The sequence below is a fragment of the Oncorhynchus mykiss genome, chromosome 4 (assembly GCF_057628025.1).
Source record: "Oncorhynchus mykiss isolate SJ-2025 chromosome 4, ASM5762802v1, whole genome shotgun sequence".
In the NCBI taxonomy this organism is placed as follows: domain Eukaryota; kingdom Metazoa; phylum Chordata; class Actinopteri; order Salmoniformes; family Salmonidae; genus Oncorhynchus; species Oncorhynchus mykiss.
In genome coordinates, this window is record NC_143025.1 from 83,509,183 (window position 1) to 83,535,182 (window position 26,000).

Below are 26,000 nucleotides of genomic sequence, written 5' to 3' on the forward strand. Positions count from 1 at the left end.
TATAATTCAGGAAAATGACATACTGTATCTGTTTACTCATAGGCTATCCATTCACAATACAGGTTTAACTAATTCCTGCTCGTGAGATTAGTACGCTACATGTTAAGTCCAGTCACGCACACTGTACAGTACAATGTGGTATGTTAAAAAAGAACTACTGGAGGCTGCCCACTAAGTTGTTTCTTTACACCCTCTCAGGCAACCCAAGCGATGACTCAACCGAGATAGATAAACTTGGCTGGGAGTGTATAGGCTAAGGAATTATTGCGGCTTTAAGTACAAACAAATGCTTAGGCTACTGTAAGGTCATGTATTGTTGCTTAGCCTGACAGACTGTCACATGTGTTTTTATACAGACACTAGTGTAGTATGTCATGGTACATCAGCAACCGATGCAGGCATGTTCCAATATAGTCTCTCCAGACAGAAGCAGCTTAGACGTTGTAGCCTCCATCATGACAACAATAATAGTCCACATACAGAATAGGCCTACAGAGAATACAGACCAGAACTATAGTCTCTCTCTCCGCCACTACTCGTTCTGTCACTGTCATGTGGTGGTCTTACAGGCGACAGACATCCCCTGTGATTTGAGCTTATGACCAATCATTTTTATTACATATTAATATGCTACATTTCCCGCCTTATACTTGGAGAACAATGAAAGTCAAAAACATGGTGCCTCTTTCTGACTATAAACATGGTGCCTCTTTCTGACTATCTCCAACAATATCCGCGCGTGACGCAAGGGGAGTATACTTAAATCAGGATTAGCTCTCCATCAACATTAAACTCAACTGCCCTCCATTCAAGCACCGCGCGACATACAGTCCCGCGCGCACGGTCAAAAATAGGAGGGCTTTCTACTAATCAGCACTCAGGCTCGCGCGAGCAAAAGTGCTGGGGTTGTCGAGTGAGCTTTTAGCAGAGGCGCAGAAGGTAGAAGGCATGAGCGAACGCAGAAGCGGTGGGTTACCAATGCATTCTCCAGATACTGGATCATCCGGAGTAAAACACGGGAAACAATAGATTCCACAGGAATTTTGCACAGTGCACGGTGTGCTATCGTCTCCGAATGAATGACCATGGGGGAGTGGACAATATTAGAGCGTCTCTTGGAGGCGGCTGTCCAACAGCATTCTACTATGATCGGAAGGTAAGAGGGAAAGTGAGGATACTTTGTAAAAGTGTTAGCAGGAGTGTGTGTTTGATCAAGTACTGAAAGTGATTGTGTATAAAGAACTGTACAAACCCCCGCTAAAACCACAACAAAGATTCATGACAATATGCAAAAAATGTGAACCAAAAGGAAATCATTTGATAACAGAGCTGTCACTTGAGAACACTGTGGCGCTTTCCTTCTAGAACAGAACTGGCTGGTGGCTTTCAGCACTGGATAGCTCCCTTTTAGCGTCTGCTTAGTAGCCTACACTTGAGCCAGCTTTACTTTGCAATCGCCAATTGTCTCTATATCTTGTTTGTTTAACAATCAAGCCTATCATCTCTGCATATCTGAACTGAAACATTTTTGATTTCGTGCTTGTTTGTTTTGTAGGATCCTCCTAACTGTGGTGGTGATCTTCCGGATTCTAATCGTTGCGATCGTTGGAGAAACGGTCTATGATGACGAGCAGTCCATGTTTGTGTGCAACACCCTGCAGCCCGGCTGTAACCAGGCCTGCTACGACAAGGCGTTCCCCATTTCCCACATCAGATATTGGGTGTTTCAGATTATTCTGGTGTGCACCCCCAGTCTCTGTTTCATCACCTACTCCGTGCACCAGTCCGCCAAGCAGAAGGAGCGTTTGGAGCGGGGGTACTCCACCGTGTTCCTCTCCTTGGACAAGCGCCATGATTCCATCAAAAGAGACGACAGCAAAAAGATCAAAAACACCATTGTAAATGGAGTACTTCAGAACACGGAGAACTCCACCAAAGAAGCCGAGCCCGACTGCTTGGAGGTGAAGGACATCCCAAATTCGGCCATGAGAACTAGTGGAAAGTCTAAAATGAGGAGGCAGGAGGGAATCTCAAGATTCTACATCATCCAAGTGGTTTTCCGAAACGCGCTAGAGATAGGGTTCCTGGTGGGTCAATATTTTCTGTATGGATTCAATGTCCCCGCGGTATATGAGTGTGATCGATACCCCTGCATCAAAGATGTAGAATGCTACGTTTCCAGGCCCACGGAAAAGACAGTGTTTCTGGTCTTCATGTTTGCGGTCAGTGGCGTCTGTGTGCTCCTGAACTTGGCTGAACTCAATCATCTTGGGTGGAAGAAGATCAAAGTAGCTGTCAAAGGCGTGCAGGCCAGGAGGAAGTCCATCTACGAGATCCGTAACAAAGACTTGCCTAGAATGAGCATGCCAAATTTCGGCCGCACTCAATCAAGTGACTCTGCCTATGTGTAGCTGTCGATTTCAATACAACTGAATGGAACAATTGTAGCCTACAAAGAATTCACATATATTTATTAATAATGTGGTAGATATTTTATCTCACCGACTTCGTTTGCGAAGTAGGTCGGGTATATCGATTGTATTTGTATTTTATGGATAAGTAAAAAACAAACGGACCAAAACGTTTGTTAGTCATATATATACACATATACACATACGAGAAGGCACTGATGCAACTTTTTAGTATGGTTTATCCTATATTTTGTAAAGTGCTTCTTAAAAGCATGAATTTGTGTTGACATATTCACTCTGTCGTTCACTTCAGCTGTTGAACATGGAGCAAATACCTGCACTAAATATGAATAATGAGGCAAAATATATCCGATTTGTGACGATAATGACGTCTTTTAATGACATTCTGCCGGTTTTAAACTCCACATATCATTATAGGCACGAAACATACACATTATTTGGCAGTTTTAGGGTCAATATTTCTCAAATGTACACAAATGCATATTCATTCTTCTAGTAGGCTAGATCACTCCTTTCACATATTTGTCAGATAGATCTATGACATTAGCACTATAAAAGTTGTTTTGGTTGCCTGAGTTTGCACCATTGACCTTAACCTATGTGATCACTCCATTGGGGAAAGGGGGGGGGGATGTGACTTTTTATTTACACCCAAGCGCCCATTCCTTTTATTTACGGGGAAATTGATTTTCATGTCATCAAGTGCCATATTTGTACATAAATATAAACATGACCATATCTATAAAGTATTCTCTTCATTCCAGTAAAGGCTGTTGTCATCTTGGATTTAAATCACTGTGGTTTCTATGTAAATGGTATGCTACTATATTATTATCTCTGGTTTCATTTGCAACATACAAAAATAAACAACCTTTGCATATTCAAAAAGTATTGACGAGCAATTAGTCAAATAGACCACACATCTATAGTAAGCTGGAATCAATAACAAAGGGCAATAGATGTTGGCCCCTGGTGCTGCCATTTTCCAAAGCACTGATTTAAAGTATCAATGTACACTACATGGTGAAAAGTATGTGGACACCCCTTCAAATTAGTGGATTCGTCTATTTCAGCCACACCCGTAGCTGACAGGTGTATAAAATCATGCAATCTCCATAGACAAACATTGGCAGTAAAATGGCCCGTACTGAAGAGCTCAGTGACTTTCAATGTGGCACGGTCATAGGATGCAACCTTTCCAACAAGTCAGTTCGTCAAATTTCTACCCTGCTAGAGCTGCCCGGGTCAACTGTAAATGCTGTTATCGTGAAGGGGAACATCTAGGAGCAACAACAGCTCAGCTGCGAAGTGGTAAGTCACACAAGCTCACAGAACGAGACCGCCGAGCGCTGAAGCATAAAAATCGTCTGTCCTCAGTTGCAACACTCACTACAGAGATCCAAATTGCCTCTGGAAGCAACATCAGCACAATAACTATTCGTCGGGAGCTTCATGAAATGGGTGTCCTTGGTCGAGCAGCCGCACACAAGCCTAAGATCAACAAGGACGATACCAAGCATCGGCTGGAGTGGTGTAAAGTTCACCGCCATTAGACTCTGGAGTGAGGAATCATGTTTCACCACCTGGCTGTCTGATGGAAGAATCTGGGTGTGGTGTATGCCAGGAGAACGCTACCTGCCCCAATGCATAGTGCCAACTGTAAAGTTTGGTGAAAGAGGAATACTTGTCTGGGGATGTTTTTCATGGTTCGGGCTAGGCCCCTTTGTTCCAGTGAAGGGAAATCTTAATGCAACAGCATTCAATGACATTCTAGACGCTTCTGTGCTTCAAACTTCGTGGCAACATCTTAGGGAAGGCTCTTTCCTGTTTCAGCATGACAATGCCCCATCCACAAAGTGAGGTCCATAGAGAAATGTTTGTCATGATCGATGTGACAGAATTTGACGAGTCTGCACAGAGTCCTGACCTCAACCCCGTCGAACACCTTTGGAATGCCGAATGCAAGCCAGGCCTTATTGCCCGCGGGCGGCCAGTTGGGGACATCTGCCATAGAGAATGAGTGGGTTCAGCCTTCTGCACTCCCACAAGGTTACGGAAAAAAGTGCCTCCTGCACTCCCACAAGGTCACGGAGAAAAGTGCCTTCTGCACTCCCACAAGGTCACGGAGAAAAGTGCCTTCTGCACTCCTACAAGGTCACGGAGAAAAGTGCTGAACACTGAAACACGTTTCCCCAGAGAGTCGGACTCTCCCCAGCTAACGAATCATGAATGCTGGGTGCCACAATGGGGAGGGGCTGGAGTGTTGGTGGACAGGTATGGCTGCCAAGATGACTCAGCAAATCTGAGGAACAGAAATGGAAGCACCAAGGCCCTGACAGATCAATATCAAATTCAGCAGCGACTTTGGATGCTCCACCAACTCTCCAACACGCAACAGGCTCTGCTCGGTTGGATCGGCTGGCTAATGGCCTATTCCTGCTTCCTGTCTGTCTGTCTGTCTGTCTGTCTGTCTGTCTGTCTGTCTGTCTGTCTGACAGTCTGTCAGTCAGACAGGTGCAGCTTAGCACTTGGCGTATTGGATTAGTGGTTTCTAACATTTCCCTTTGTAACCTTCATGAAAGGCTATCTGAGAACACAGGACAGGCTCCGACTGGTAACAGGAAGTACTTAGCTACGGCTAAATATAGCTACACTGAACCTCAGTCTGATCACACACTGGCTGCATGATGTCCTTGTATTTTCTGAATGTCTATCTAGCAAATATGAATCTCCAATCCACAACCTTTATAGAAATGTCTTACTGTTTTTCATACATATCTAAAAAGGTATGCCCTGTTTACACTCTAAACAGTGCACTTTTCATTCAGATATGCATGACAAATACTAAAGGAAAATTAAGAAAGATTCATTCTGGCGATTCATGTTATGCTTCTAACTGTTTATCTCGAGGCATATGTTAATATCACATTAATGCGGCTAATAAATATTTAATAAAGGCGTCATCATCTGACTGCTGTCCATCATGCGTGCTACTTTTAGCGCCGATGCTAACAAAATAAAACATTTAGAGCTGCAGTGATTGTAAAGATGAGTGTTTGTTTCTATTACAACATTCAGATTGTGTGTGTGTGTTTGTTTGTTTAACTATCCCTGCGGATACCAGAAGTCCTCACAAGGATAGTAAAATAAGAACATTTCAGACAAGTGGGGATGTTTTGCCAGTCCCCATGAGGAAAAATGCTATTTTAGCCTTGGGGGCAAGGTTTAAGGTTACATTTAGGGTTAGGTAAGAATTAAGGTCAGGTTTATGAGTTACGGTTAGGTTTAGGAGTTAGGGTTAGGTATAGTTTCAGGGTTAGGGTTAGGGGTTAAGGTTAGGTTTAGGGTTAAGGATTAAGGTTAGGGTTTAGAAAAATAGGATTTTGGATGGGAGTCAATTCTTTGGTCCCCACGAGGACACCAATACAAAACTCTGTGTGTGTGTGTATTTCCTCCGGAGATTATTCAACCCAGCAGGAACCACTCAGAGCCACTCAACATAAATATTCATACTAAACTTGCTTACAGCACACACAAGTGATCCATGGACTGTCTTTCAGAGAGGCCTTCTTTAAAAATGTATGAATTCAGATCATTCATCCGAAATATACTTTTGACTATAAACAACCGTAAAAAATCACTATGTCCATTTCTGAAAATAGTATTTTTATCATTACAATATGTGTTATGATCATGCACAATCATCACTCATCTTCAGAGCTTCCAAGATAAGAAACCAAGCCAAGCTGCCTACACTCTTAGAAAAAAGTGCCCTCTAGAACCTAAAAGGGTTCTTTGGCTGTCCCCATAGGTGAACCCTTTTTGGTTCCAGGTAGAATTGTTTTGGGGTCCATGTAGAACCCTTTCTACAGAGGGTTCTACATGGAACCAAAAAAACATTCTACCTGGAACCAAAAAGGGTTCTCCTATGGGGACAGTCGAAGAACCTTTTCCTCAAACGTAAGTAGAAACATCAAAGAGAGTAAATAGATCCTCCTCTCTAAGAGTGTTCCATGTGTCTAATATTCTACATGGATCCTCCTCTCTAAGAGTGTTCAATGTGTCTAATATTCTACCTGGATCCTCCTCTCTAAGAGTGTTCCATGTGTCTAGTATTCTACATGGATCCTCCTCTCTAAGAGTGTTCCATGTGTCTAGTATTCTACATGGATCCTCCTCTCTAAGAGTGTTCCATGTGTCTAATATTCTACATGGATTCTCCTCTCTAAGAGTGTTCCATGTGTCTAGTATTCTACATGGATCCTCCTCTCTAAGAGTGTTCCATGTGTCTAGTATTCTACATGGATCCTCCTCTCTAAGAGTGTTCCATGTGTCTAATATTCTACATGGATTCTCCTCTCTAAGAGTGTTCCATGTGTCTAGTATTCTACATGGATTCTCCTCTCTAAGAGTGTTCCATGTGTCTAGTATTCTACATGGATCCTCCTCTCTAAGAGTGTTCCATGTGTCTAGTATTCTACCTGCCAATATGTCCAACACTGAGAGGGTCTGTCTCTGGTTTGGAGCAGATTAAGACATCAAAGCAACCATGGGAATAGAAGACAGATCTGATGTTGAAGTGCCTGAGGCCTGGTCACATGCATAAATACTGTGTGTGTGTCTGTGTTTCACTTCTGCACTGCACTTCACTGTCTAATAGGGGCTCTTCCTCTAATAGAAACACTAAAGGAGAACAGCAGCTCTTACTTCATATTCATAAGGTCTTCTGTTTATTTTGTAACTATATTTCCTACGGAGAGCTGCTTCAGCATACGTTTAGAGTGCACTAATAACACAAAGACTTGAAAGAGAGTGGTTGTCTTTCTGCATGTGAATTTAGACACTCTTCTGAAGTATGCAGGTCCATCTCAGACAGCTCATCAGTACATACATCAATGAACACCTAACATGGGGTGATGATGGCCAGGTAAGAGGGAAGGAGAGGGAAGGAAAGGGAAGGAAGGAGAGGGAAGGAGAGGGAAGGAAAGGGAAGGGAAGGAAGGAGAGGGAAGGAGAGGGATGGAGAGGGAAGGAGAAGGAAGGAGAGGGAAGGAGTGGGAAGGAAGGAGAGTGAAGGAGAGGGATGGAGAGGGAAGGAGAAGGAAGGAAGAAGAGGGAAGGAGTGGGAAGGAAGGAGAGGGAAGGAGAGGAATGGAGAGGGAAGGAGAAGGAAGGAAGGAGAGGGAAGGAGTGGGAAGGAAGGAGAGGGAAGGAGAGGGAAGGGAAGGAAGGAGAGGGAAGGAGAGGGATGGAGAGGGAAGGAGAGGGAAGGAGGAAGGAAGGAAGGAGAGGGAAGGAGAGGGATGGAGAGGGAAGGAGTGGGAAGGAAGGAGAGGGAAGGAGAGGGAAAGAAGGAGAGGGAAGGAGAGGGATGGAGAGGGAAGGAGAGGGAAGGAGAAGGAAGGAAGGAGAGGGAAGGAGTGGGAAGGAAGGAGAGGGAAGGAGAGGGAAGGAGTGGGAAGGAAGGAGAGCGAGGTTCTCCTGGTGCAGCCAGGACTTGAAGCTTCCTGTGTGGGCAGGGTACCCACTGGAGTCAACACTGCGGCCCTGGGCACAGTGCCCATGACATTAAGGATTTATGAGGTCATAGGGGTTCACGGAGTTAGAGCCCAAATGAGGCGGAGCAGCAAAGACAATAATGATAATGCAATGTCGTGCTGTCACCTCGGCCCACCCAACACGTCACTACCACCTAGGTAGGCTGGCTGGCTGGCTGGCTGGCTGGCTGGCTGGCAGCGGGGCCACACTTCAAATACAGTCAAGTGGGTGTTAGCAAAGTGTGTGTGTGTGTGTGTTTTTGTGTGGACGTGTTTAACTATTCTTGTGGGGACCAGAAATCCCCACAAGAATAATAAACAAACAACAATTTGACCAACGGGTCAAATGCTATTTCTACAGGGTTTAGGGTTACGGTTAGAATAAGTGTTAGGGTTAGAATTAGGATTAGGATTAGGGTTAGGAGCTAGGGTTAGGTTTAGGGTAAGGGTTAGGAGCTAGGGTTAGGGTTAGGGTTAGGTTTTTGGGTTAGGGTTAAGGTTAGGGAAAGAGTACCGGTTAGGGTTAAGGAAAATATGATTTTAGATGGGACTGAAATGTGTGTCCCCACAAGGTTAGCTGTACAAGACTGTGTGTGTACAGTTTTAGCAGCGCTCAGTTGTTTGAATAAGCAGCCAGCTCATCGGAATCTGATATTAACTTCCTTTAGGTCCACAGGAAGTGCTATCAAAGCAGAGATAGGTATTTCTGTGTTGTCAACATTTTTACTTCAGTCAGATACATTTTAGAGTCCTATGTTGTGGCATTAGTGTCACTCAAGAAGAAGACATCAAATGACATGATGGACAGCTCAGTGCTTTACGATGCACAGCTCAGTGCTGCACATGCTGTGACAGCAATAAAGTTAAGGAATTACCAAAGCTCCCTCTGTTAGATTGTTTACCAGTATTCATGCCCAACATTGTCAAAGAGAACACGACGCGTTAGCTTCTCATAAAACAATAAGCCATTGCAATGGATCACTTGGATCAGTTTCTGATTTCATGAGTTATGGAGAGGTTTCAAAGGCAGCCAGATCTGCCCGGCAACACCCACCCCAACAGACTACTGGGCCAGCCAGGCAGAAAGGACTAGAGTCTCCCAGCTGTGGCCTCTTCCATGAGCTCTCTCCTATCCCCTCTCCTCACTCTCTGATTGCCAGTGTGTGTGTGTGTGGGGGGGGAGGGGGGGGGCTTCTACAGTAGTATCCTCAAAGAGAAGGTTTACAAGCACATGACCTCTCCCTCTGTATTATAAATCCCAAGGATGACCTTCGTGTCACAGCTGAAGCACCCCATGGGAATTGTGAGGAATGCTGCCAAAATCAGCAATTCCTATTCTCTTTGATGGTTGTCGTTCAGGCAGTGTTTTTCTCTCCTTAAATATCTCTCTCCCTCTAAGACCATCTTTCAAAAATATATGAGATGGGAAGTATTGATGTTCAGGGCCAGTATTCATAAAGTATCGCATAGTAGGAGTGAGGATCTAGGATCAGGTCCCCCCTCTTATTAATTATTATCCAAAAGGCAAAACTGATCCTAGATCAGCACTCCTACTCCAAGGCGCTTTAGGAATATGTGCCAAGTGCATGTTTTGTTGTGGCGATGAAATAATGTCAGGTGTGTTCTGTACTGTACTTGGTATGTCGGGTGTTAAGGTGTCTGTGGAGGTGTCAACCTTATGGTAATGATGGATTTCTACTGAGACAAAGAAACCTAGAGTGGTTCACAGTTCCCATGGAGACAGTGTGTGGGGGAAGGGCTGGCAAGACATTATCTCAACAAGAGGACCACTACTTCCATATCGATAAGACATTACCTCAACAAGAGGACCTCTACTTCAACATCGATAAGACATTACCTCAACAAGAGGACCTCTACTTCAACATCGATACTCCCAGTCTGAGATTATTGTATCAAATTAGTTCATTATTTAAAATCAGCAAGATAAACAGAGGAGGAGAGGTTAGATAATCACGGCTACAATAGAACCTCATCACTGATAGACAGAGCTAATCTGATTACTATCACTAGAGTTATCTTCAGAGCTCTTTATCAAACACTGTATAAACAATACCATTTCACACAGTTTCGCTAGCTCTGCAGAGCAGTTATAGGATTCTAAAGCTGTTTAGTCAGGTGTTGCCACGCCACCGCAGGTGAGAAGATGAACAGGTGTGATTTTAACAGGCCAAGAGTTGGGTAGATTTTTCATAGAGCAGAAAACAGTGCTGCTATATAATCTCAGCAAAAAAAATAAACTTCCCTTTTTCAGGACCCTGTCTTTCAAAGATAATTCATAAAAATCCAAATAACTTCACAGATCTTCATTGTATTGGGTTTAAACACTGTTTCCCATGCTTGTTCAATGAACCATAAACAATTAATGAACATGCACCTGTGGAGCGGTCGTTAAGACACTAACAGTTTACAGACGGTAGGCATTTAAGGTCACAGTTATGAAAATTTTGGACACTAAAGAGGCCTATCTACTGACTCTGAAAAACACCAAAAGAAAGATGCCCAGGGTCCCTGCTCATCTGCGTGAACGTGCCTTAGGCATGCTGCAAGGAGGCATGGGAACTTCAGATGTGGCCAGGGAAATAAATTGCAATGTCCGTACTGTGAGACGCCTAAGACAGCGCTACAGAGAGACAGGACGGACAGCTGATTGTCCTCGCAGTGGCAGACCACGTGTAACACCTGCACAGGATCGGTACATCCGAACATCACACCTGCGGGACAGGTACAGGATGGCAACAACAACTGCCCGAGTTATACCAGGAACGCACAATTCCTCCATCAGTGCTCAGACTGTCCGCAATAGGCTGAGAGAGGCTGGACTGAGGGCTTGTAGGCCTGCTGTAAGGCATGTTCTCACCAGACATCACCGGCAACAACGTCGCCTATGGGCACAATCCCACTGTCGCTGGACCAGACAGGACTGGCAAAAAGCGCTCTTTTCTGAAGAGTCACGGTTTTGTCTCACCAGGGGTGATGGTCGGATTCGAGTTTATCGTCGAAGGAATGAGCGTTACACCGAGGTCTGTACTTTGGAGCGGGATCGATTTGGAGGTGGAGTGTCCGTCATGGCGGTGTGTCACAGCATCATTGGACTGAGCTTGTTGTCATTGCAGGCAATCTCAACGCTGTGCATTACAGGGAAGACATCCTCCTCCCTCATGTGGTACCCTTCCTGCATGTTCATCCTGACACGACCCTCCAGCATGACAATGCCACCAGCCATACTGCTCGTTCTGTGCATGATTTCCTGCAAGACAGGAATGTCAGTGTTCTGCCATGGCCAGCGAAGAGCCCGGATCTCAATCCCATCGAATACATCTGGGACCTGTTGGATCGGAGGGTGAGGGATAGGGCCATTCCCCGCAGAAATGTCTGGGAACTTGCAGGTGCCTTGGTGGAAGAGTGGAATAACATCTCACAGCAAGAACTGGCAACTCTGGTGCAGTCCATGAGGAGGAGATGCACTGCAGTACTTAATGCGGCTGGTGGCCACACCAGATACTGACGGTTACTTTTGATTTTGACCCCCGCTTTGTTCAGGGACACATTGTTCAATTTTGGTTAGTCACATGTCTGTGGAACTTGTTCAGTTTATGTCTCAGTTGTCGAGTCTTGTTATGTTCATACAAATATTTACACATGTTAAGTTTGCTGAAAATAAACACAGTTGACAGTGAGAGGACATTTCTTTTTTGCTGAGTTTCTCTACCCAGCTTGAAACACTGAGCCAACCTGAGCCTGTAGGAGTCCATCTGCACTCTGGCTGCTAGCATAGCCACTTTGTAACTCTCCTGCTTGAAAATAAGTTCATTAGACTACTGTCCCTATAATCTGTATCCCACCGCTGCCACCAAATGTCGCAAATTCATTTTTCTACTTCTTATCGTATCCGTTTCCATAAAATCAGTAGAGGAGTGAGATTATTCTGGAGATGGTTTTAGCTTGGCCATTATCTCGACAACTCCAAATGCTGACACTATTTCATCATCATACTCATCCTTGATATTAAACACAGGTAATTTCATCTCTATTATGTCTTTGGCGAGAAGGATAGGTCCCAGAACGGGTGGCCCCTTCCTCCCCCTTACATCATCTGTTTACATTTGTCACCTAGTTTACATTGGTTTCCTTCCCATAACCCCCCACCCACACCAGCATAATGCACCAAATAACATGAGCCTTTTCCATTCGGAAGTTGAGATGAATCATTGTGATTTTACACTGATTTCTATGATCTGAGATTAGAGGACCCATGGGTAGTAGACTCCAGAGGTAATTTGGGTGGAGTCCATTCAAGAATACGATCACTGGATAATTTGAATTGGAAACCCGCTGCATATACTGTACCATCCAGCGGGTATTGGATAATACCAGGAGATTTTCCCAACCACAAGACCTGACCAGGTGAACTCCAGGCCCTAGTGATAAACAATGGACATCTACAGTATGTGCATGAATAGAAAAGTCTATACACTGTTAGGATGGCCTCCATGCCATGCCCTCTAGATCCAAAGATGGTGTCCGGTTTCCACAGAGTCACTGGGAATGCACACTGCTGTCTGGTTACTGGTGCTTCTGTGACCTCAAAGCTCTGACCTGACCGTGTGACCCCTACTGTGTCCAGTGTACTGTGGTTCTCTGGGGGAATTATAGGAAGTGGTGCTCTATTTTTAATCTGATGGATATTTAAAGATCCTCACGATATTCTACTCTCATACAAACACACACACAAGATGCAGTCAGACTGGATGTCAACTGTCAATATGGGTGTCAACTGTCACTCTGGGTGTCAACTGTCACTCTGGTGTCAACTGTCACTCTGGATGTCAACTGTCACTCTGGATGTCAACTGTCACTCTGGATGTCAACTGTCACTCTGGATGTCAACGGTCCTTCTGGATGTCAACTGTCACTCTGGATGTCAACTGTCCCTCTGAATGTCAATTGTCCTTCTGGATGTCAACTGTCCCTCTGGATGTCAACTGTCCCTCTGGATGCCAACTGTCCTTCTGGATGCCAACTGTCCCTCTGGATGTCAACTGTCACTCTGGATGTCAACTGTCACTCTGGTGTCAACTGTCCCTCTGTGTCAACTGTCCCTCTGGATGTCAACTGTCCCTTTGGATGTCAACTGTCCCTCTGTGTGTCAACTGTCCCTCTGTGTGTCAACTGTCCCTCTGGATGTCAACTGTCCCTCTGGATGTCAACTGTCACTCTGGATGTCAACTGTCACTCTGTGTGTCAACAGGCATTCACTCAGCTGCTCCTCCAACACTCTAATCCATGTGTGTGTGTGTGTGTGCCTACGTGTGTCTGACAGAGGGAGAGAGATCAAAGGCACACGGCTGATAATGAATTATAACCCTAATCATATTACAGAATGTTTTGCTGAAGTCTGATTACTTTCTGCTCCTCTGCAGTGATCTGTCTACCTTCCCCTGTAGCGATATGTCCCTACCTCCCTTGCAGTGATCTGTCTACCTTCCCCTGTAGTGATATGTCCCTACATCCCTTGCAGTGATCTGTCTACCTTCCCCTGTAGCGATATGTCCCTACCTCCCTTGCAGTGATCTGTCTACCTTCCCCTGTAGTGATATGTCCCTACATCACTTGCAGTAATCTGTCTACCTTCCCCTGTAGCGATATGTCCCTGCCTCCCTTGCAGTGATCTGTGTCTACCTTCTCCTGTAGTGATATGCCCATACCTCCCTTGCAGTGATCTGTCTCTACCTTCCCCTGTAGTGATCTGTCCATACCTCCCCTGCAGTGACAGGAAGTGGTGATGACCTTCCCCTGTAGTGATATGTCCCTACCTCCCCTGCAGTGATCTGTCTACTTTCCCCTGTAGTGATATGTCCCTACCTCCCTTGCAGTGATCTGTGTCTACCTTCCCCTGTAGTGATATTTCCCTACCTCCCTTGCAGTGATCTGTCTACCTTCTCCTGTAGTGATAGGTCCCTACCTCCCCTGCAGTGATCTGTCTACTTTCCCCTGTAGTGATATGTCCCTACCTCCCTTGCAGTGATCTGTCTCTACCTTCCCCTGTAGTGATCTGTCCATACCTCCCCTGCAGTGATCTGTCTACCTTCCCCTGTAGTGATCTGTCCATACCTCCCCTGCAGTGACAGGAAGTGGTGATGACCTTCCCCTGTAGTGATATGTCCCTACCTCCCCTGCAGTGATCTGTCTACTTTCCCCTGTAGTGATATGTCCCTATCTCCCTTGCAGTGATATGTCTACCTTCCCCTGTAGTGATATTTCCCTACCTCCCTTGCAGTGATATGTCTACCTTCCCCTGTAGTGATATGCCCCTACCTCCCTTGCAGTGATCTGTCTACCTTCCCCTGTAGTGATCTGTCCATACCTCCCCTGAAGTGATAGGAAGTGTTGACGACCTTCTCCTGTAGTGATATGCCCATACCTCCCCTGCAGTGATCTGTCTACCTTCCCCTGTAGTGATCTGTCCATACCTCCCCTGCAGTGACAGGAAGTGGTGATGACCTTCCCCTGTAGTGATATGTCCCTACCTCCCCTGCAGTGATCTCTCTACTTTCCCCTGTAGTGATATGTCCCTATCTCCCTTGCAGTGATATGTCTACCTTCCCCTGTAGCGATATGTCCCTGCCTCCCTTGCAGTGATCTGTGTCTACCTTCTCCTGTAGTGATATGCCCATACCTCCCTTGCAGTGATCTGTCTCTACCTTCCCCTGTAGTGATCTGTCCATACCTCCCCTGCAGTGACAGGAAGTGGTGATGACCTTCCCCTGTAGTGATATGTCCCTACCTCCCCTGCAGTGATCTGTCTACTTTCCCCTGTAGTGATATATCCCTCCCTCCCTTGCAGTGATCTGTGTCTACCTTCCCCTGTAGTGATATTTCCCTACCTCCCTTGCAGTGATCTGTCTACCTTCTCCTGTAGTGATATGTCCCTACCTCCCCTGCAGTGATCTGTCTACTTTCCCCTGTAGTGATATGTCCCTACCTCCCTTGCAGTGATCTGTCTCTACCTTCCCCTGTAGTGATCTGTCCATACCTCCCCTGCAGTGATCTGTCTACCTTCCCCTGTAGTGATCTGTCCATACCTCCCCTGCAGTGACAGGAAGTGGTGATGACCTTCCCCTGTAGTGATATGTCTCTACCTCCCCTGCAGTGATCTGTCTACTTTCCCCTGTAGTGATATGTCCCTATCTCCCTTGCAGTGATCTGTCTACTTTCCCCTGCAGTGATCTGTCTACCTTCCCCTGTAGTGTTATGTCCCTACCTCCCCTGCAGTGATCTGTCTACTTTCCCCTGCAGTGATCTGTCTACCTTCTCCTGTAGTGATATGTCCCTACCTCCCCTGCAGTGATCTGTCTACCTTCCCCTGCAGTGATCTGTCCCTGTTCCCTCCCCTGCAGTGATCTGCCCCTGCTCCCTCCCCTGCAGTGATCTGCCCCTGCTCCCTCCCCTGCAGTGATCTGCCCCTGCTCCCTCCCCTGCAGTGATCTGCCCCTGCTCCCTCCCCTGCAGTGATCTGCCCCTGCTCACTCCCCTGCAGTGATCTGCCCCTGCTCCTTCCCCTGCAGTGATCTGCCCCTGCTCCTTCCCCTGCAGTGATCTGCCCCTGCTCCCTCCCCTGCAGTGATCTGCCCCTACCTCCCCTGCAGTGATCTGTCCCTGCTCCCTCCCCTGCAGTGATCTGTCCCTGCTTCCTCCCCTGCAGTGATCTGCACCTGCTCCCTCCCCTGCAGTGATCTGTCCCTGCTCCCTCCCCTGCAGTGATCTGCACCTGCTCCCTCCCCTGCAGTGATCTGTCCCTACTTTCCACTTAAAACCCTGGAAAAGCTTAAAACTGAAAGTAGGCTTCTTTATTGGACAAACTCAAATAGAGACTATTGCACTATAATGATGAACAATTTCAATGATTTGCTTCCTTGCTAAAGGAACATTGGAACATTGTCGCATCCTTGGGTGGACAATAAAGTTATATTAGATTTGATCCTTTAATCTAAATTCTAAGCAATCAGAGGGGGTTTTGAGTGGAGTTGTGTGTACTGCTGCCTTTATCTGCGTAGAAGCTGCTTGGCTGGAGGGGGTGAGGTCCTGTCCAGGCATTGACTTATTACCTAAAGGTCACTTGGACAAATTTATGGGTGATTTCCAGGGCCCCCTTCACATGAGGTCCTGACGAGAATGTGCCATCAATAAGATAATAGCGAGCGAAACAGCGGGAAGGGTCTGAATTTATTGACGCACCGTAACTCCTGTCAAGTACAGGTGTGACATCAGGGCTCTCTTGACCTGGCTCGATTAATTTAACCCTGGACAGTAACGTAAGTGCTTACCACTAAAATACCTACCACTAAAATACCAAAATATATTACATTCATACTGCTTAACAAACAAGAACAAAACAGACTAAGAATTATACAAATATGAAGAATCCACACAGTACATACAGTGCCTTGCGAAAGTATTCGGCCCCCTTGAACTTTGCGACCTTTTGCCACATTTCAGGCTTCAAACATAAAGATATAAAACTGTATTTTTTTGTGAAGAATCAACAACAAGTGGGACACAATCATGAAGTGGAACAACATTTATTGGATATTTCAAACTTTTTTAACAAATCAAAAACTGAAAAATTGGGCGTGCAAAATTATTCAGCCCCTTTACTTTCAGTGCAGCAAACTCTCTCCAGAAGTTCAGTGAGGATCTCTGAATGATCCAATGTTGACCTAAATGACTAATGATGATAAATACAATCCACCTGTGTGTAATCAAGTCTCCGTATAAATGCACCTGCACTGTGATAGTCTCAGAGGTCCGTTAAAAGCGCAGAGAGCATCATGAAGAACAAGGAACACACCAGGCAGGTCCGAGATACTGTTCTGAAGAAGTTTAAAGCCGGATTTGGATACAAAAAGATTTCCCAAGCTTTAAACATCCCAAGGAGCACTGTGCAAGCGATAATATTGAAATGGAAGGAGTATCAGACAACTGCAAATCTACCAAGACCTGGCCGTCCCTCTAAACTTTCAGCTCATACAAGGAGAAGACTGATCAGAGATGCAGCCAAGAGGCCCATGATCACTCTGGATGAACTGCAGAGATCTACAGCTGAGGTGGGAGACTCTGTCCATAGGACAACAATCAGTCGTATATTGCACAAATCTGGCCTTTATGGAAGAGTGGCAAGAAGAAAGCCATTTCTTAAAGATATCCATAAAAAGTGTTGGTTAAAGTTTGCCACAAGCCACCTGGGAGACACACCAAACATGTGGAAGAAGGTGCTCTGGTCAGATGAAACCAAAATTGAACTTTTTGGCAACAATGCAAAACGTTATGTTTGGCGTAAAAGCAACACAGCTGAACACACCATCCCCACTGTCAAACATGGTGGTGGCAGCATCATGGTTTGGGCCTGCTTTTCTTCAGCAGGGACAGGGAAGATGGTTAAAATTGATGGGAAGATGGATGGAGCAAAATACAGGACCATTCTGGAAGAAAACCTGATGGAGTCTGCAAAAGACCTGAGACTGGGACGGAGATTTGTCTTCCAACAAGACAATGATCCAAAACATAAAGCAAAATCTACAATGGAATGGTTCAAAAATAAACATATCCAGGTGTTAGAATGGCCAAGTCAAAGTCCAGACCTGAATCCAATCGAGAATCTCTGGAAAGAACTGAAAACTGCTGTTCACAAATGCTCTCCATCCAACCTCACTGAGCTCGAGCTGTTTTGCAAGGAGGAATGGGAAAAAAATTCAGTCTCTCGATGTGCAAAACTGATAGAGACATACCCCAAGCGACTTACAGCTGTAATCGCAGCAAAAGGTGGCGCTACAAAGTATTAACTTAAGGGGGCTGAATAATTTTGCACGCCCAATTTTTCAGTTTTTGATTTGTTAAAAAAGTTTGAAATATCCAATAAATGTCGTTCCACTTCATGATTGTGTCCCACTTGTTGTTGATTCTTCACAAAAAAATACAGTTTTATATCTTTATGTTTGAAGCCTGAAATGTGGCAAAAGGTCGCAAAGTTCAAGGGGGCCGAATACTTTCGCAAGGCACTGTATTTCACACGTTCCTGAAAACCACATGCAGTACAGTACTGTTACAATCCAACACCATAAAAAGCACTGATGAAATTCCCCTGCCTGGCATTTCAGCATCCCTCTCTAGCTGCTTGCCACACACGACAAACAGGCTGGTTGTCACACCAGCTCATCCACATCCATATATAACCCTGCTGATTATGTTGCTGTGTGGCTGTGGAGATGTGGGGAGGGGACCAGGCAGCTGATGAAATAATCCAAGTCTGTGGAGGCATCTGTGGGGGTCGTGCAGAGGTGTGCAGAGCGTCTGGCCCTGTGGAGGAGGAAGAGGGGGAAGATGTGTGCTGGATCAGCTGGCAGAGAGAGGGACGGAGAGGGAAAGAGGGAGGGAAGGAGAGGGAAAGAGGGAGGGAATGTTTAATGCCCCAACCAGCCGGTGATCCATCACTGCCAATGAGTCTCGGTAGAGGCAGGGCATGGCCGGCCCAGCGACCCACTCAGACCGTCACCGGTCCCCTGTCCCTGCTCTGACGGATGGCCGCTGGGACATCAGCATTTCAAGGGCCCTGGATCGTCACAGGGCAGCTGGTACATCTTTCAGCCCCCTCTGTATCAGAGACCACTAGGGTCCTTAGAGGGAGGATGCTTTCTCGTGTCTCTGAGATCTGTTCATACTGTTCTGGCCTGAGTCGGGAGTTAGAATGAACGTCACAAGCTCAAAATGTGACAGACTACTGGTTTGAAACCTGGGTCTCCTGCATGCTGTAATACTGTGTTAGCCCAAGGAGCTAAAGCCTAGGCATTAGCTTTGGGAGCTAACACAGGTTTTCAGGTCTCAGGCAAGGTTACTCATCATCACACGAGTGTGGATCAGAACCACCTCCATTGCACTAAGGCAAAATGTTTTACAAAGAGAAACAACACGCAACATACATAAATATGCTGTGTCAGCGCTAGCAACGCGCCACCATAGTGATAAGATTTGCTGACGGCTCTTAATGGTTTCCTGTCACACAGAGGATCTGTTTTGACAAGGTTTCACGCGATTTAACTTAAAGTTGGACAAACAACAAAAGCACAAACCCAAAACATTTTTCATAAGACAAAGTGCTGTTTATTATCGTCTGTTTTGCTCCAGGAAAACTTTGCTGGGCCAGCACTGTCCTCCTCGTCTTGGCACGGGACATATCACACGGTGTGACATGTTCCCCGGTTGTCATGCTGACACAGGAGTTTGGAGGTCAGTCGAGGCGGCCATTGCGTCACACCATGACAATATCCGCTGTGACAACCCACGGTGCATTCTGCTGACACCTGGAAGTGCACACCATCGTTACCCAGGATGCATAGGGGGAGAAGGGCTGTTGTCAAAAAGGAGATGGCTTAGAGGGGGGTACTTTGGGTAGTGGGAGTACTGTATGCTTTAGGTGCAGTGCATTATGGTTATCGTGCAGCGGTTGTGTCTCAGATTTTGTAGCATAGTCATTTAGTTCTGTGAATTGCACTGAGGTTGTGATTCATAATAAAGTGGTTACCTTCTGCAGCAATGGAAGAAAACCAATCCTCTTTCATCTGTCATTATCGTGGATAGTAGACACTAATTTAGCCCTCCTCCCCTTCCCTCACTCTTCCTTCCCCATCTATCTCCTCTCCTCTCCCCATCAATCTATCTATCTCCTCTCCCCCACCCCATCAATCTATCTCCTCTCCCCCACCCCATCAAAGAAGACATGAAGGGGACAGCATGGTGAATCTCCCAGTACCAGCTACTATGGAGGGGACAGCATGGTGAATCTCCCAGTACCAGAAGAAGACATGGAGGGGACAGCATGGTGAATCTCCCAGTACCAGCTGCTATGGAGGGGACAGCATGGTGAATCTCCCAGTACCAGAAGAAGACATGAAGGGGACAGCATGGTGAATCTCCCAGTACCAGCTGCTATGGAGGGGACAGCATGGTGAATCCCCCAGTACCAGAAGAAGACATGGAGGGGACAGCATGGTGAATCTCCCAGTACCAGAAGAAGACATGAAGGGGACAGCATGGTGAATCTCCCAGTACCAGCTGCTATGGAGGGGACAGCATGGTGAATCTCCCAGTACCAGAAGAAGACATGGAGGGGACAGCATGGTGAATCTCCCAGTACCAGCTGCTATGGAGGGGATAGCATGGTGAATCTCCCAGTACCAGCTACTATGGAGGGGACAGCATGGTGAATCTCCCAGTACCAGAAGAAGACATGGAGGGGACAGCATGGTGAATCTCCCAGACCAGCTGCTATGAAGGGGACAGCATGGTGAATCTCCCAGTACCAGCTGCTATGGAGGGGACAGCATGGTGAATCTCCCAGTACCAGCTGCTATGGAGGGGACAGCATGGTGAATCTCCCAGTACCAGCTGCTATGGAGGGGACAGCATGGTGAATCTCCCAGTACCAGCTGCTATGGAGGGGACAGCATGGTGAATCTCCCAGTACCAGCTACTATGGAGGGGACAGCATGGTGAATCTCCCAGTACCAGCTGCTATGGAGGGGACAGCATGGTGAATCTCCCAGTACAAGCTGCTATGGAGGGGACAGCATGGTGAATCTCCCAGTACAAGCTGCTATGGAGGGGACAGCATGGTGAATCTCCCAGTACCAGCTGCTATGGAGGGGACAGCATGGTGAATCTCCCAGTACAAGCTGCTATGGAGGGGACAGCATGGTGAATCTCCCAGTACCAGCTGCTATGGAGGGGACAGCATGGTGAATCTCCCAGTACCAGCTGCTATGGAGGGGACAGCATGGTGAATCTCCCAGTACCAGCTACTATGGAGGGGACAGCATGGTGAATCTCCCAGTACCAGAAGAAGACATGGAGGGGACAGCATGGTGAATCTCCCAGTACCAGCTACTATGGAGGGGACAGCATGGTGAATCTCCCAGTACAAGCTGCTATGGAGGGGACAGCATGGTGAATCTCCCAGTACCAGCTGCTATGGAGGGGACAGCATGGTGAGTCTCCCAGTACCAGCTGCTATGGAGGGGACAGCATGGTGAATCTCCCAGTACCAGCTGCTATGGAGGGGACGGCATGGTGAATCTCCCAGACCAGCTGCTATGGAGGGGACAGCATGGTGAATCTCCCAGTACCAGAAGAAGACATGGAGGGGACAGCATGGTGATTCTCCCAGTACCAGAAGAAGACATGGAGGGGACAGCATGGTGAATCTCCCAGTACCAGCAGAAGACATGGAGGGGACAGCATGGTGAAGCTCCCAGTACCAGCTGCTATGGAGGGGACAGCATGGTGAATCTCCCAGTACCAGCTGCTATGGAGGGGACAGCATGGTGGATCGCCCAGTACCAGCTGCTATGGAGGGGACAGCATGGTGAATCTCCCAGTACCAGAAGAAGACATGGAGGGGACAGCATGGTGAATCTCCCAGTACCAGAAGAAGACATGGAGGGGACAGCATGGTGAATCTCCCAGTACCAGAAGAAGACATGGAGGGGACAGCATGGTGAATCTCCCAGTACCAGAAGAAGACATGGAGGGGACAGCATGGTGAATCTCCCAGTACCAGAAGAAGACATGGAGGGGACAGCATGGTGAATCTCCCAGTACCAGCTGCTATGGAGGGAACAGCATGGTGAATCTCCCAGTACCAGCTGCTATGGAGGGGACAGCATGGTGGATCGCCCAGTACCAGCTGCTATGGAGGGGACAGCATGGTGGATCGCCCAGTACCAGCTGCTATGGAGGGGACAGCATGGTGGATCGCCCAGTACCAGCTGCTATGGAGGGGACAGCATGGTGGATCGCCCAGTACCAGCTGCTATGGAGGGGACAGCATGGTGGATCGCCCAGTACCAGCTGCTATGGAGGGGACAGCATGGTGGATCGCCCAGTACCAGCTGCTATGGAGGGGACAGCATGGTGGATCGCCCAGTACCAGCTGCTATGGAGGGTGGATGTTGGAGCCAAGTGGAGGGGCCTCATGGATGCAGGCAGCAGCACATACCAGCCACTACCCGGACAGAAAATAGAGTCACACTCACCCACTCTGAGCCATGCAGACGGTGCAGTCAACAAAAGGGCTTCAATAACCAACTCAAATGAGTAATTGAGAGATGATGTCAAGCGGAGTATCTCGTCAGTAAAACACACAAGATTGCGCATGCACACATACGTGCGCATATGGGAACAAACACACACACACACACCTCTAGGCGGAATCACAACCACACACTTCCCAAAGGCATCATCACGTTTAGGCTTTTCCTCTTTTGTCATCCGCCACCATTTCCACATCACATGGTCGTTTATAGTTGGGAAATGACAACGGCAGAGAAAAGAACGAAGAAATTGAATAAAAACATTTATACTCTACTACTCTTTCCCCTATTAGAACGCTTTGTCCCCATTTTCTATTTTCCTTCTCCTGCTAGACCATTAGGCGTATTTGGGGTTGATGTTATTCAAAGTGGAGTGCATTATTCCGGCTTCCTGGCCTATTTAATCTTGCCCGGCCGTGCCGCATGTGTGGATTATAGGATTATTTGCAGCTGCTTATTCCTGCCATTGTTTTGCAGGTGAAGTAGGCCAGAGGTTTGGAACACACAGCTGCAGTAACACTAGCAGCAGTAAGACTAGCAGCAGTAACACTAGCTGCAGTAACACTAGCTGCAGTAACACTAGCAGCAGTAACACTAGCAGCAGTAACACTAGCTGCAGTAACACTAGCTGCAGTAACACTAGCTGCAGTAACACTAGCTGCAGTAACACTAGCTGCAGTAACACTAGCAGCAGTAACACTAGCAGCAGTAACACTAGCAGCAGTAACACTAGCTGCAGTAACACTAGCTGCAGTAACACTAGCAGCAGTAACACTAGCTGCAGTAACACTAGCAGCAGTAACACTAGCAGCAGTAACACTAGCTGCAGTAACACTAGCTGCAGTAACACTAGCAGCAGTAACACTAGCAGCAGTAAGACTAGCAGCAGTAACACTAGCAGCAGTAACACTAGCAGCAGTAACACTAGCTGCAGTAACACTAGCTGCAGTAAGACTAGCAGCAGTAACACTAGCTGCAGTAACACTAGCAGCAGTAACACTAGCAGCAGTAACACTAGCAGCAGTAACACTAGCAGCAGTAACACTAGCTGCAGTAAGACTAGCAGCAGTAACACTAGCAGCAGTAACACTAGCAGCAGTAACACTAGCAGCAGTAACACTAGCAGCAGTAACACTAGATGCAGTAACACTAGCTGCAGTAAGACTAGCTGCAGTAACACTAGCAGCAGTAACACTAGCAGCAGTAACACTAGCAGCAGTAAGACTAGCTGCAGTAACACTAGCTGCAGTAACACTAGCTGCAGTAACACTAGCTGCAGTAACACTAGCTGCAGTAACACTAGCTGCAGTAACACTAGCTGCAGTAACACTAGCTGCAGTAACACTAGCAGCAGAATTACACTAGCAGCAGTAACACTAGCAGCAGTAACACTAGCAGCAGTAACACTAGCAGCAGTAACACTAGCAGCAGTAACACTAGCTGCAGTAAGACTAGCAGCAGTAACACTAGCAGCAGTAACACTAGCAGCAGTAACACTAGCAGCAGTAACACTAGCAGCAGTAACACTAGCTGCAGTAACACTAGCTGCAGTAACACTAGCTGCAGTAACACTAGCTGCAGTAACACTAGCTGCAGTAACACTAGCAGCAGTAACACTAGCAGCAGTAACACTAGCAGCAGTAACACTAGCAGCAGTAACACTAGCTGCAGTAAGACTAGCAGCAGTAACACTAGCAGCAGTAACACTAGCAGCAGTAACACTAGCAGCAGTAACACTAGCAGCAGTAACACTAGCTGCAGTAACACTAGCTGCAGTAACACTAGCAGCAGTAACACTAGCTGCAGTAACACTAGCAGCAGTAACACTAGCAGCAGTAACACTAGCAGCAGTAACACTAGCTGCAGTAACACTAGCTGCAGTAACACTAGCAGCAGTAACACTAGCAGCAGTAACACTAGCTGCAGTAACACTAGCAGCAGTAACACTAGCAGCAGTAAGACTAGCAGCAGTAACACTAGCTGCAGTAAGACTAGCTGCAGTAACACTAGCTGCAGTAACACTAGCAGCAGTAACACTAGCTGCAGTAACACTAGCAGCAGTAACACTAGCAGCAGTAACACTAGCTGCAGTAAGACTAGCTGCAGTAACACTAGCAGCAGTAACACTAGCAGCAGTAACACTAGCAGCAGTAACACTAGCAGCAGTAACACTAGCAGCAGTAACACTAGCTGCAGTAACACTAGCAGCAGTAACACTAGCAGCAGTAACACTAGCAGCAGTAACACTAGCTGCAGTAACACTAGCTGCAGTAACACTAGCTGCAGTAACACTAGCTGCAGTAACACTAGCTGCAGTAACACTAGCAGCAGTAACACTAGCAGCAGTAACACTAGCTGCAGTAACACTAGCTGCAGTAAGACTAGCTGCAGTAACACTAGCAGCAGTAACACTAGCTGCAGTAACACTAGCAGCAGTAAGACTAGCAGCAGTAACACTAGCTGCAGTAACACTAGCTGCAGTAACACTAGCAGCAGTAACACTAGCTGCAGTAACACTAGCAGCAGTAACACTAGCTGCAGTAACACTAGCTGCAGTAACACTAGCAGCAGTAACACTAGCAGCAGTAACACTAGCAGCAGTAAGACTAGCAGCAGTAACACTAGCAGCAGTAACACTAGCTGCAGTAACACTAGCTGCAGTAACACTAGCTGCAGTAAGACTAGCAGCAGTAACACTAGCAGCAGTAACACTAGCAGCAGTAACACTAGCTGCAGTAACACTAGCTGCAGTAACACTAGCTGCAGTAACACTAGCTGCAGTAACACTAGCTGCAGTAACACTAGCAGCAGTAACACTAGCAGCAGAATTACACTAGCAGCAGTAACACTAGCAGCAGTAACACTAGCTGCAGTAACACTAGCAGCAGTAACACTAGCAGCAGTAACACTAGCAGCAGAATTACACTAGCAGCAGTAACACTAGCAGCAGTAACACTAGCAGCAGTAACACTAGCAGCAGTAACACTAGCTGCAGTAACACTAGCTGCAGTAACACTAGCAGCAGTAACACTAGCAGCAGTAACACTAGCTGCAGTAACACTAGCTGCAGTAACACTAGCTCAAATCAATGTTATTGGTCACATACACATGATTAGCAGATGTTAATGTGAGTGTCGCTAAATGCTTGTAGTTGCAACAGTGCAGTAATATCTAACAGGTAATCTATCAATTCCCCAACAACTATCTAATACACACAAATCTAAAGGTATGGAATAAGAACATGTACATATAAATATATGGATGAGCAATGGCCGAGCGGCATAGGCAAGATGCAATAGATGGTATAAGATACAGTATATACTGTACATACGAGGTGAGTAATGTAAGATATGTAAACATTATTAAAGCGGAATTGTTTAAAGTGACTAGTGCGTCTCAATTTAGGTAGCAACCTCTCTGAGTTAGTGATTGCTCTTTAGCAGTCTGATGGCTTTGTGATAGAAGCTGTTTTTCAGTCTCTCGGTCCCAGCTTTGATGCACTTGTACTGACCTCGCCTTGTGAATGGTAGCGGGGTGAACAGGCGGGTGGTTGTTGTCCTTCATTTTTTGGGGGGCCTTCCTGTGACGTCGGGTGCTGTAGGTTTCCTGGAGGGCAGGTAGTTTGCCCCCGGTGATGCGTTGTGCAGACCGCACCATCTGGAGAGCCTTGCAGTTGAGGGCGGTGCAGTTGACGTACCATGCGGTGATACAGCCAGACAGGATGCTCTCAATTGCGCATCTGTAAATGTTTGTCAGGGTTTTAGGTGACAAGACATATTTATTCAGCCTCCTGAGGTTTACCCACACTGTCTGTGTGGGTGGACCATTTAATTTTGTCTGTGATGTGTACGCCAAGGAACTTAAAAAAC

The 26,000-nt window shown here is 46.6% G+C and overlaps 1 protein-coding gene across 1 annotated transcript; it reads left to right on the forward strand.

The window, feature by feature from the left end:
* Positions 1 to 652: 652 nt before the first annotated feature.
* LOC110522537 (gap junction delta-2 protein) lies at positions 653 to 3,216 on the forward strand. The gene is made up of 2 exons (XM_021600986.3): positions 653 to 1,156; positions 1,556 to 3,216. Exons 1-2 carry the CDS (start codon positions 1,080 to 1,082, stop codon positions 2,409 to 2,411), a joined length of 933 nt encoding a protein of 310 aa, XP_021456661.1. The 5' UTR covers positions 653 to 1,079; the 3' UTR covers positions 2,412 to 3,216.
* The last annotated feature ends 22,784 nt before the right edge of the window (positions 3,217 to 26,000 follow it).